At 38.4% G+C, this 13,044-nt stretch overlaps 1 protein-coding gene across 1 annotated transcript in view; it reads left to right on the top strand.

The window, feature by feature from the left end:
- Window positions 1–13,044, top strand: part of TTC13 (tetratricopeptide repeat domain 13) — a 79,926-nt gene that overhangs the window by 53,977 nt on the left and 12,905 nt on the right. The window contains exons 13-17 of the mRNA XM_041748499.1: window positions 5,306–5,376; window positions 5,593–5,780; window positions 6,848–6,940; window positions 9,390–9,473; window positions 10,255–10,339. Coding sequence (XP_041604433.1) covers window positions 5,306–5,376; window positions 5,593–5,780; window positions 6,848–6,940; window positions 9,390–9,473; window positions 10,255–10,339 — 521 coding nt within the window. The remainder of the gene's footprint in view (window positions 1–5,305; window positions 5,377–5,592; window positions 5,781–6,847; window positions 6,941–9,389; window positions 9,474–10,254; window positions 10,340–13,044) is intronic.

Below are 13,044 nucleotides of genomic sequence, written 5' to 3'. Positions count from 1 at the left end.
GAGCCACCCAGGCATCCCTAAAATTTTTTTAAATTACTGGGAACAAAGGTTATTACTACATAGGACAAGGGTTTAAATCAGGTAGTTACAAATCTAAACTTATATACACCTAGTAAAGTAACTTTAAAAATTGATAGAAATTCACAGAGAAATCAATAAATTCACTATCCTAATGAGAGATTCTAATTTTTAGTAAGTCAAACACAAAAATAACTAGTAAAGATTTAGACTATTTGAACAACGTAATCAACAAACTTGATATATTAGTCTACTCTAGAATTATGTACCCCATAATCCAAGAATACATATTCTTTTCAGGTATATCTTTGGTCATTTATAAAGAATGACCACTGCTATGCATATTTAAATACATTTCAAATAATTGGTATCATATTTGACTGAAGTATGATTAAACATACTTTTTTTTAAAATTTCATTCATTTATTCATGAGAGACAGAGAGAGGCAGAGACACAGGCAGAGGGAGAAGCAGGCTCCATGCACGGAGCTCAATGTGGGACTCAATCCCAGGACTCCAGGATCATGCCCTGGGCTAAAGGCAGGCGCTAAACCGCTGAGCCACCCAAGGATCCCCAATTAAACATACTTTTAAGGGAAAAAAATCCTCCTTATTTGGAAATTAAAAAGCACACATATTGAAGTGCAGATTAAAGATGAAATCCACAGTGGAAATTTGAATATACTTTAAAAATGAAAAAACATGAAAACTCCACATACCAATACTTGTGGAATGCAGTGAGACCAATATTGTAAAAAGCATTGATGGGATCCCTGAGCATTGATTGGCCCAGGGCGCGATCCTGGAGACCCGGGATCGAGTCCCACGTCGGGCTCCCGGTGCATGGAGCCTGCTTCTCCCTCTGCCTATGTCTCTGCCTCTCTCTCTCTGTGACTATCATAAATAAATTTTAAAAAAAAGCATTGATGCCTTTAAATGTTGTACTAGGAAAAAAAGCAAGTCAATAGATAGGTATAAAAATTAAGGAGTAGGAAAAACAACAAAGAAAGCAGAAAGAAGGAAAAATAAGACTGAAGAGAGAAATTAATGAAAATTAGATATAAAACACTTTCGTCACAAACTTTTGTCTTTTTTTTATGACAAATTTCTGGTGAGATTGATTTTTTCATGAAAATAACTAAAAAACTCAAACTATTAGAAATGTTAAAAAGAGATATAACCACAAATGAGTAGGGCTATCCCATTACAAAACAATTAGATATAGAATAGAAATTAATTCCTGGAAGTCTTAAAATGCTGAGCATGCCATGAAAATTCACATGCAAATTTATTTATTTTTTAAATGAACATCTTTTTTTTTTAAGATTTTATTTATTCATCAGAGATATAGAGAGAGAGAGGCAGAAACACAGGCAGAGGGAGAAGCAGGCCCAGCAGGGAGCCCAACGTGGGACTTGATCCCAAGACTCCAGGATTGCACCCTGGACTGAAGGCAGGCGCTAAACCGCTGAGCCACCCAGGGAACCCCCGCATGCAAATAACTTTAAACACAAAAAAACAAATGGGCTAATTAGTAAATTATAATTTATCAAAGTGTGAGAAGAAGTAAAAAGCCTGGATAATTCTATAATCATTAAAGATATAGAATTGGTATTTAAAAATACCCCTCCCCCTTACCCACACACACCAAAATCACCATGCCCAAGTGGTATCACAGAAGTGTTCTGTCAGACTTTCAGGGCAATAGAAGGTAGTATTTCCAAATCATTTTGTAAAGCCAATATAACAATGATACCAAACCTGATGGTTGTACCTGAAAGGAACATTAGAGGCCTTTCTTACTCTCTTAAGTGTGAGCATAAGAATACTAAATGAAATCCAAGTTCATCTGTATAAGAAAGGTAATATCATACCAAATTGGGTTTTTCCTAGGAATGAAAAGGTGATCTAACTTCAGAAAATGTATAAATATAATTGCCAGTTGACAGATTAAAGGGGAAAAACCACGTTAATTATGCCAACAAATACAGAAAAACCAGTAGAAAAAAGATAACCATTCATACTTTAAAACTCTTAGCAAGCTGGAAAACCAAAGTACAGTAGTGTCCCCTTATGTGTAGGGAACATGTCCCCAGACGCCCAGTGGATACCTGAGACCACGAATAGTACTAAATCCTGTGTGCTGGCCCTTGAATGACAAGGGTTTGAACTGCTGAGATCCACTTTTATGTGGATTTTTTTGGATAAATACCATACAGTATTAGAAATGTATTTTCTTTTCCTATGATTTTCTGAATGTTTTCTGTAGCTCAGTTTATTCTAAGAACACAGTATACAATACATATTCAAAGTATGTGTTAACTTATTATTATTATTAAAAATCCAGTCAGCAGTAGGTTGTTAGTAGTCAAGTTTTGGGGGGATTAAGAGTTATACATAGATTTTCAACTGCAGGATGGTAGAGGTACCATGCTTTCACCACAAACATTGTTTGGGCCAGCTGCAACATGTCTTTTCCTGAAATGTGCTGAAGTGTGACTTATAAAGTAGGCGCAGTAAGAGTTTAACAATGGTAACTAATAATAAAATAGAACAGTTATGACAATATACATAATAGATATGTGCACTTTAAAACTTATTGTTTATTTCTGGAATTTTTTATTTAATATTTTTGGACTGCAGAGGACCCCAGGCAACTGAAATTGCAAAAAGCACACCATGGATGGGGGTGGGGACTGCTGTATTTCCTCAGCCTGATAAATGGTAACTCTCAGAAAACTGTGGCAAACATCATTTTAATGAAGTGTTAGATATAATCACAATAAAATCAGGAGCAATAAATAAATAAATAAAAATAAAAATCAGGAGCAAGACCAAAAGCCGGAAATCATCGCTTCTTTTCAGCAGTGAAATAGAGGTTCTAGGCAATGCATAACAGAAGAAAAAGAAATCAAAGTTATATAGATTTGCAGATCACATGATTTTTTTTTTTTACAAAAAAAATTCAAGATTTACAAACAAATTATAAGAAGTATGTTTAGCAAGGTGGTTGATTATAATTAATTTACTTATAAAATTTTTTGTGTTTCTGTATGCTAGCAACAAGCAAAAATACCATTTATAATAGCAATAAGTATTTATTAGGAGTATATCTTACAAATAATGTGCAAAACCTGTATGGAAATCATTACAAAATTTTATTGAAAGTTACCAAGAGAAAACAAGTAGAAATACTGTGTTTAAGAATAAGAAGTTTAATAATATCGATGAGTCAGTTCTTTGCAAATTTTTTTTTAAAGATGTTATCTATTCAAAGAGACACACAGAGAGAGGCAGAAACATAGGCAGAAGGAGAAGCAGGCTCCCTGTGGGGAGCCCGATGCTGGGCTCAATCCCAGGACCCTGGGATCATGACCTGAGCTGAAGGCAGATGCTCAACCACTGAGCCACCCAGGTGCCCCGGTTCTCTGCAAATTAATTACAGATTCATTAAAATGCCATTCTAAATCTCAAAAGTTTTTTGAGGAGTTTGATAACCTAATTCTATCAATTGTGTAGAAGAACAAAGGACCAAGAGTAATCAAGATACTCCTGAAGATGATGTCCAGGCTTGGAGAGGAAGGTTCTTTTATTCTACCAGAAAACAAGATATAACATAGTAATGAAGATGGATTGGTATTGGTTCAGAGATGCCCATGTGGACCAGAGAAGCACAGTAAAGAGCTTAGAAGCATTATCTGGAGAACCTAGATAAATGGCTGACATGATCCCCATGGATCAGAGGGGAACTTACCTAATGAGAGTGTTACAATTAGGTTGTCATACGGATAAAAACTGAATTGATTTTTATGATGGTGTAGATGTGATCCAGTTCCAGACGGATGAAAATCTTAAATATGAATGGCAAATTTGTTTACATTTTAAGAGAAAATAGAAGTGAATAGTTTCATGATTTTAAGATAGAAAAGGGATCCCTGGGTGGCACAGCGGTTTGGCGCCTGCCTTTGGCCCAGGGTGCGATCCTGGAGATCCGGGATGGAATCCCACGTCGGGCTTCCGGTGCATGGAGCCTGCTTCTCCCTCTGCCTGTGTCTCTGCCCCTCTCTCTCTCTCTCTCTCTGTGACTATCATAAATAAATAAAAATTTAAAAAAAAAAATAAATAAATAAAAATTAAAAAAAAAAAAGAAAAGGATTTTTTTAAAGATTTATTTATTATTTTAGAAAGAGAGCATGTGGGCATGAGTAGGGGGAGGGGCAGAAAGAGAGGGAGAGGGAGAAGGAGAGAAGCAGACTCTTCACTGAGTGCAGAGCCTGACGGGGGGCCTGGATCTCAGGACCCTGAAGTCACCACCCTGAGCCAAAATCAAGAGTTGGACACCAACCGACTGAGCCACCCAGGGTCCCTAAGGTGGAAAAGACTTTCTTAAGACACACAAAGTGTAGACCTTAGACTGGTAAATTGGACTGTGTTGAACCTATGAATTGCTGTTTGACAAAAGACACCATAAACAGTGAAAAAAGGTAAGTCCGAACTGTGAAAAGGTACTTGCAACCTGATTAAATACCCAAAGTTAGTATCCACAATTTATGAAAATTTTCTACGAATTTGAAAAGAAAAGTGAAACAACCAGGAGAAAATTGTGCAAAGGACATGAACAACAGAAAGCATGAATGGCAAATAAACATAGAAAAAGATGCTTCGGCTCATAAATACACCTGACTACATTTTTCACCCACGAGATGAGCAAATATTATAAAGTCTGATAATAGTAATGTTGACCAGAAGCGGGGGTCAAGGAAGATTTTTATATGCTCTGGATGAGAGTTGAAATCGCTATAAACACTTTGGCCAGCAGTTTGTCATAATAATGTAAAATTAAACATTTGTACATTCCAGTCTTAAAAGTCTACCACTGTGTATATATCTAGGAGGAAACTTGGTACATGTGTGCATGTCCAACAGGAGGTCTGTACCAGTTGATAGTAGTGCTTGTTCAAATGGAAAACTGGAAATCATCCCAAAAGACCATGAACAGAAGAGTGGATAAAAGTGATACCAGCACATGGTGGGATATTACAAGCAGACAACCCATGCAACAATGTGGGTTAATCGTAAAATAAAAAGTTGAGTAAAAACAGCAAGTCAGTAAACTACAGTATCTATTTTTCCCATAAAGTTCATAAGCAAAACTACAGAATATATTCTTTAGGGATACACACATGGAACCTAATTTTTAAAAAGAAAAAAAGGGAATCATACACAAACGGTGAATTCTGAAAGAAGACTGCCCCAGCATGGCTTTTGTGCTGTTGCTATCGTATAGGTGTAGAACATGGGTCTTCAGTCATCACTGTGGATCAGTTTATCCACGGGAGTGGTTTGCTTAGTGTGGGAGTAAGGGAGAATTTAAACCTCCAGTTGCTTTGGTAGGAGGTGGAGCTGGGAGGAGACAACTTTGGGGGTGCTTCTAGTTTCCACAGGAGATTTTAGTTTTATTAGGACCATCACGATTGTAATGGATCTCTGGTCTTGTTGAATTACCAATACTTAGGATTCTTTCTTTCTACAATGACTGTGGAGTTATCACCAAGACTGTAAAGTGTGTGAAAATCAGTTCCTCTGACGTGTACTTACCAACTCTTGTTTTTCCAATATCTCCTTTTAGCCATGGGTTTGGCAGCGTTAGAGGTCATGCAAGCTGTACAGCGTACATGGACCAATTCGAAAGTTCGAATGAATGGGAAAACACGGCTAATGCAGTGGAGAGACATGTTTGACATTGCAGTAAAGTGGAGACGGTACTAATCTTTAAGTGAAAATAAACTAGAAGCCTTATCATTGTAAAACAGTAGAAATCTTCTCTAGTTATCAGGTTTTTGAATAGTATAGTTGATGTGCAGTATTACATGAGTTTCAGGTGTGCAGCATAAAGATCCGATGAGTCTGTACATTATGCCGTGCTCACATAAGTGTAGCTACCATCTGTCCCACACATAGTGTTACAGCATCCCTAACTGTGGTCCTTGTGCTGTGCCTTCCATCCCCGTGACTTATTTTCATAACTGAAAGCCTGTACTTCCCACTTAGTTAACACGTTTTGAGTCCTGTTTTGTTTACTAACAGTAGGCCTTATAAGTTACATTTTCCTGTCTTCAGTTTGTCAGAAATTGCAGGCATCATTATTCTTTGAAATATACTCAAGTAGGGAAGACTGGGTGGCTCAGCAGTTGAGCGTCTGCTTTCGACTTAGGGCGTGATCTGGGGGTCCTGGGATCATGTCCAGTATCGGGCTCCCTGCAGGAGCCTGCCTCTCCTTCTGCCTATGTCTCTTCTTCTCTCTCTGTGTCTCTCATGAATAAATAAAATCTTAAAAAAAAAAAAAAAAGAAAGAAAGAAAGAAAGAAAGAAAGAAAGAAATACACTCAACTAGTATTTATTAAATATAGGGATTGAGTGCTATCAAGTTTCCAAGCATATTTTTAAATGAAGTGTTTGGGAAAAAGCAGTCTCTTTGAAAGAGTATGTCATGATCCATGGTACCTTCAAATGAACTTTGGTGTACCAGTCCTTTGACATTGGAGTGTGTGCCCACCTAACCAGCTATAGTTTAGTGGGGGAAACCATTGATATTCATTTATATGGGATAAATACTGCCCTTCTAGTAAACCTGTATGGACTTACTACTTGGTCCAATTAGAACATCTATTTGGAATCTGCAGGATGGTGTTGCATATTTTTAGATGTAACGGACTGAGTAACGGCTTTCTCTTCATTTTTACAAAGACTTCTCATGTTTTATTGTTCATGCTTTTGAACGTTTATAGGTTTTATAAGGTCTTTGTCTTTAACAAGCTCTGTTTTACAGAATTGCTGACCCAGACCAGCCAGTGTTGTGGTTAGATCAGATGCCAGCACGAAGCCTTAGCAGAGGTTTTAACAACCACATCAATTTAATCAGGTAGGAACCTTTTGTGCATCTTTTCTATTTTCACAGGAGTTTATTCTAAATAGGTCATGGAGACCATGAGCAACCCTTGCTCCTTTCCTGGTGACCTTTTCGCAAAGGTGTACACAAATCAGCTCTGCACCTGCAGGATCCTGCCTACGTTCTTCTCAGCTAATCCGGCTGCGTGAAGAAATACAGTACAGGCCATGCTCCTTCTCCTGGCTCTTCTCTCAATGACAGCTCAGTTGGAGGAAAGACTGCAGATATTTGCTTAGGATGTCAGTCTTTAAAGGGTCCTAAAGATATCACAGGAAGTAATTATATGGAGAATGTTACATTTGCCATAATATCCTGATAGTGTTGCATGGCCCAAAGAATCCTTGAACAAGAATTGTGGTGGGGGTAGGGCTCCCCTATCCCATCTCCAAAACCCCAACATACAGAGGATTTGGTTCAGTAACACTTTGGTAGCTAAGCCTTTCTGAAAGGGTGAACCAGGTTAATGGGAGAGCTTCTGTTTATCCAGAAGCTGTGCAAATTAGGGACATGGACTTAGCCACCTTCATGTGCTTAGCCACCCTCTAAATAAATAATGAGAAAATATTAAAGAAAATCAGCTTCAAAAAAAAAAAAAGAAAAGAAAAGAAAAATCAGCTTCAAGGGGAGCCATGAATTTAGTTTTTTTTTTTTTTTAGAAGATTTTATTTATTTATTCATGAGAGACACAGAGGGAGGGAGAGAGAGAGGCGGAGACACAGGCAGAGGGAGAAGCAGGCTCCATGTAGGGAGCCCGATGTGGGACTTGATCCCAGGTCCTCAGGATCATGCCTCAAGGCGGCACTAAACCGCTGAGCCACCTGGGCTGCCCATGGATTTAGTTTTAGATAAAATTTACAAATGTGGTAGTTGTGTCATGTCTAAATTGCTTCTATATCCAGAAGCCTGAATCAAAATATCATTTATTATAGCTCTGACATTTAAGTTTAATGGAAATGTCATTTATACATTTCTTTATGTTTTAGAAAATAAATTTCTTTTCCTTTTGTGACTTGTGTGTTCCTATTTCTTACAGAATAATTTGTGACATTTATAAGGTAGACTCAGCTGGCTTTAGTTGAAGGCCACTGTCTAGTGATGTAGCTTACTAAAGACAGACTGGTGAACTGTTATGTAGTGTGTTCAGAGTAATGGTGGTCATGTGTACAGGATGCCAGGGGGACACAGAAGAGTGGTGTCCAATCTAGCCTTTAGGTGATGCTTGAATGTTTGGGAGGATGGGAAGTGGAGAGGTGGATGAGGTGTGGACCCACAGGTGAGTCAGGCGTGGTCAGGAAAGTATGACTCATTCATTACGACTGGTGATTAGTTTGCAATTAAAGGAGTATCAGAAATTGAGCCTTGAAAGACAGGCAGGGACCAAAATATAAATAACTTTGTATGCCACTTAAGGCTTTTTTGTCTCCGCCCCCCAAAGATGATGGCGAGCTGTTCAGAGATCATTCAGAGATCGTAAGCAGAAAAATGACAGAGCATATTTGCACCTTCAGATGATCACTTTGGCTGTAGGTGGCAGAATAGGTGAGAGGGTGGTGACTCTGGAGGGAAGGGAAGTGGCTGGAAAGTTGTGTAATAATTCAGGTGAATGAGTGGCAGATCTGGAGAGCTTTGTGGAAGTGAATGGGAGGGGACGAGACCGATACTGAGATGTTGAATCAGGGGCACTGGTGGTGGGTTGGAAATCGGGGAGAGCATGGGGAATCAAGGGAGGCGGTCCTCTGGCTCAGATGCCTGGTCCTTCCAACAGCCCGGGTGACAGTAGGACAGAAGGTAGGTGGCCATGTTGGTGCTGGAGCCGGGGGTGGCGCAGGGTACAGAAGTGACTTCCTGTTCACAATTATGGACTTGAGGTGACTCTAGTGAATCCAGGGAGTGATGCCCAGGGAGCAACTGGGTGCATATGTGTTAGACACATGTCAGTTGGATGTGTACATCAGCATGTTGGCTATACATGAAGTTCTGGGAGAGAGTTTTAAAACTCGGAGGTGGGGATAGAAATGTGGGTGAAATTATATTTAGAGTGGGCAGAGGAGATGAAGGCTGTGTGTGAGCTAGTCTACAAGGAGGACTAGTAGCAGATCATGCTACGGGAAGAAATCAAGGGCAAGGAGAAAAAGTGAAAAGATTCATAAAAGGAAATTACTATAAAAGTCTGAATATCATATAAGTACTTGAGGATTTTTCTTCCCATTTTGGCATCTCCGAGGCTGAATTTGGTGTGTTTCCTACCAGAAAAAGCTACAAAAGCTGACGAGCAATCTTGCTGAGACAGTTCTTTGCTTGTTCCATTCATTGGTTGCAAACAGGCAAATTTTGCAAACCTTTTTGCTAACATTATTCTCATGGCTCTCTCTGGTTTCGGATATTCCTTTGTAAAAAGATTCTTAATTCTTTTTTCTTCCAGGGGTCAGGTGATTAACATGAGATACCTGGAATATTTTGAGAAGATCCTTCATTTTATTAAAGATAGAATTCTTGTTTATCATGGGTAATCCTTCAGTTTTCTTTTTCATAGTAACGACTAGCTTTGATACATTTTATGTTAGTTATATTTGCGAAACTTGAAAACTAAGCCTACTGAAAGACTAAACAAGGTACATCAAGTATTTATAGTGTTTAGAATCACAAAGCCATATAAAACCTTCCAGTAATGACAACCTTTTAATCTTACAATATTGTGACTTTTCTCATCTCTTTACTCTTAAAAGTAGGAGGCATTTTTTTGAGTTTCTTTATTAGGAATTTCAGCCATAATGTTCATTCTCCCTGACCTGAAAGGCCATATGATAGAGATATAATACTGAAAAACAATGGGGGAAAAAGATTTCTGAATAGATAGTTATCTACAAGTAAATGTAAAGTTGGCATAAAAACCTAACAGGGTACTTCCATTTGAGCAACTTTAGAAAAGAAAAAAAAATTCACTTCTAATTTCAGAGATAGCATAGGAGAATCAAGTTTTTGTGGCCAATCCAAGAGCCATACATGTATATACAAACATAGGCTAACAATCCCTTCTGCTTTTCCCTGTTTCACCTTCTAGATGGGCTGTTGCCTATTTTCTTAATTCTTATATGCAGCTCTAAATTCATTAAGATCAAACCATCCCATTGTTTAGAAACTTTTGGTCTGGCCCACCATTTGAATATTGAGCTCATAATTGAGGATGATTTATTTAAATTAAAGGAAATAGCAGTTAATATAATTAACTATTACATTTCTCTATTAATTTTAGTTGCCATCTCCCTCTCTGTCTCTCTCTTTTTAAGAGCTAATAATCCTAAAGGATTGTTGGAAGTTAGAGAAGCTCTGGAAAAGGTACACAAAGTAGAAGACCTTCTTCCAATTATGAAGGTAAGTTTATCATCCAAATTCTCTGAGGTGTTTTTAGGAAAAAACAAAGAAACTAGAGCACTTTTTAAAAAGAACTCATAACTGTTAAATGCATGTTTATTAATATTATGCTATAAGTATTTCATTACAACTCCAGAAAGGACACACTATAGATGAAAGACCACCTAAGATAAGGTTCATATCCTGGGACAAAGGCAGTTTCTAAATAGATCATCCTAACAGAGAAAAAAACACAAGCCTGAAAGGATTAAATGCCTACTAGTGATTTGACTGCCTGCCAAAACAAAACTCAATACCCTTGAAAGGAAGCAAACATGATCTAGATTTCTTAATTATTTGATAAATGAAGAAGCAGGAAAACGTGACTAACCTTTGAAAAATAAAAGCAGTTTAGACCCCAAAGTGATCCAGAAGTTGGGATTAGCTTTTTTAAAAAAAATTTACTTGAGAGAGAGAAAGAGCGTGCCCGAGAGAGCCCGAGCAGTCAGGAAGGGCAGAAAAAGAGGGAGAAGCAGGCTCCCCACCGAGAAGGGAGCCCGAAGCAGGGCTTGATCCCAGGACCCTCTTTTAAGTCTTTGCTTCAAAACATGTTCAAGGCCTTGAAGGAAAACATGAATACAATGATGAAGAATCTCAGTAGGGACACGGAAACTATAGAAAGACCAAAAGAAGATTGGAGGACCCAAAAGTCAGTTGTCTCAGATTCAAACTGGTAATCAGCTTACAAAACATAATCCAGCATTTGGTTCATTTAGCAGGATGCTGAACAGAGAACAAGGCTTTGTGGCATCCACAGTCTCATCGTGAGGCCCAGTAGGGACCCAGGTGGGGGTCCCTCCCCCTTTATCTACATGGCAAATGAAGTCAAAGTTGGGTTTTGTACATGGCCCAAGGTTTGTGTGCCAGTTCTCAGCTTTCCTTGTCCAGAGGCTGTCTTCCAGATCAAGAAATTTTACAAGAGTCTGCCATCATTTCTCAGGGGAGGCCAGCAGTGTAACACTACTCAGTAACAAAACAGAGAAAGGGGACGGCTACACACAGCAACCCGGGTGAACCTCAGAAACATGATGGTGAGCAAAGGAAGCCACATACAAAGAGTATGATTCCATTTATAAGAAGTTTGATCTATGGGGATAGATATTGGAACAATGATGGTTTATGAGGAGTGAGATTTACCTTAATGGAGTAGGAGGAAACTTTCTAGAATGATGGCAATACATTGTATCTTTATGGAATAAATGGATACACGGGTGTGTATATTTGTCAAAATGCATTGACTTATACATGTGAAGTTCATTGTATGTAAATTTCATCTCAATAGAAAGTACATAAGTTAATTTCCTGAGAGATTTGAGCCAGTATCATATGACAGATAGAAGCAATAGAAAAGAAATATAATTCTCATAAATTAAAAAAAAAACTCAGATAGTTAGAATAGTACATTAAAGACAGCTGGATATCAAATATATATGAGCTAGAAGATCAAACCAATAAATTCTTTCAGAATGTAGTATGTAAAAAGACAAATATAAACCATGAGAGACAATGAACACAGAAGATAAAGAATGGACCTATCTAATAGAAATCCTGAAAGGAGAGAAGGAAGATAAGCACAGCAATTAATCGACAAGACAGGGAAGGAAAGCTTGTAGAGAGCTGAAAAGATCAGTCTGGGGCCCCCTGCATGTTCAGCATGATGTTCAACACCTGGACCCATTCTGATAGAATTCTGGAACTTCACGATCAGAGAAAGACAATTATCACATGATCTCACTCATATGCAGAACTTAAACAAAACAGAGGATCATAGAGGAAAAGAGGAAAAAAATAAAACAAGTTAAAATCAGAGAGGGAGACAAACCATAAGAGACTCTTAATAATAGGAGATAAACTGAGGGTTGCTGGAGGGGAGGGGGCAGGAGGATGGGTGATGGACATTAAAAAAAAGAATAAATTGGGGATCCCTGGGTGGCTCAGCGGTTTAGCGCCTGCCTTTGGCCCAGGGCGCGATCCTGGAGTCCCGGGATCGAGTCCCGCGTCGGGCTCCCGGCATGGAGCCTGCCTCTCCCTCCTCCTGTGTCTCTGCCTCTCTCTCTCTCTCTCTCTCTCTCTCTCTCTATGTCTATCATAAATAAATAAATCTTTAAAAAAAAAAAAGAATAAATTAAAAAATAAAATTTTCAAAAGAAAAAAATTGGGGGACTTCAAGGTTAAAGAGAGTTCCTCAGAATAATTAGACATAGAATTGCCTATGACCCAACAACTCCACGTATAGTTATATGTTCAAAAGAATTGAAAGCAGTGACTTGAAAAAATTATTTGTACACCCATGTTCATGGCAGCATTGTTCATAGTAGCCAAGAGGTAGAAGCAACTCAAGTGTCCATTAATGGATGAATGAGTAAATAATATGTGTTCTAGCTGTACAATGGAATATTCAGTCTTGAGAAGGAAGGAAATTGTGATACATGCTATAATGTGGATGAAGCTTGAGGACATTATATCGCATAAAATAAGCCAGTTGCAAAAGGACAAATACCCTATAATTCCACTCATGAGGTATCTAGAGAGTAAAATTCATAGAGACAAAAGGTAGAATGGTGGCTGCCAGGGGTTGGCGGGAGAGAAAATGGGGAGTTGGTGTTTAATGGGGGGCGAAGATTCTATTTGGGAAGTTCTGTGGATGAATGGTGGTGATGGTTGCA

This window comes from Vulpes lagopus, chromosome 3 (assembly GCF_018345385.1).
Source record: "Vulpes lagopus strain Blue_001 chromosome 3, ASM1834538v1, whole genome shotgun sequence".
NCBI lineage: Eukaryota > Metazoa > Chordata > Mammalia > Carnivora > Canidae > Vulpes > Vulpes lagopus.
The sequence above is the reverse complement of the archived record's forward strand: the minus strand, read 5'-3'. Positions and strand labels throughout refer to the sequence as shown.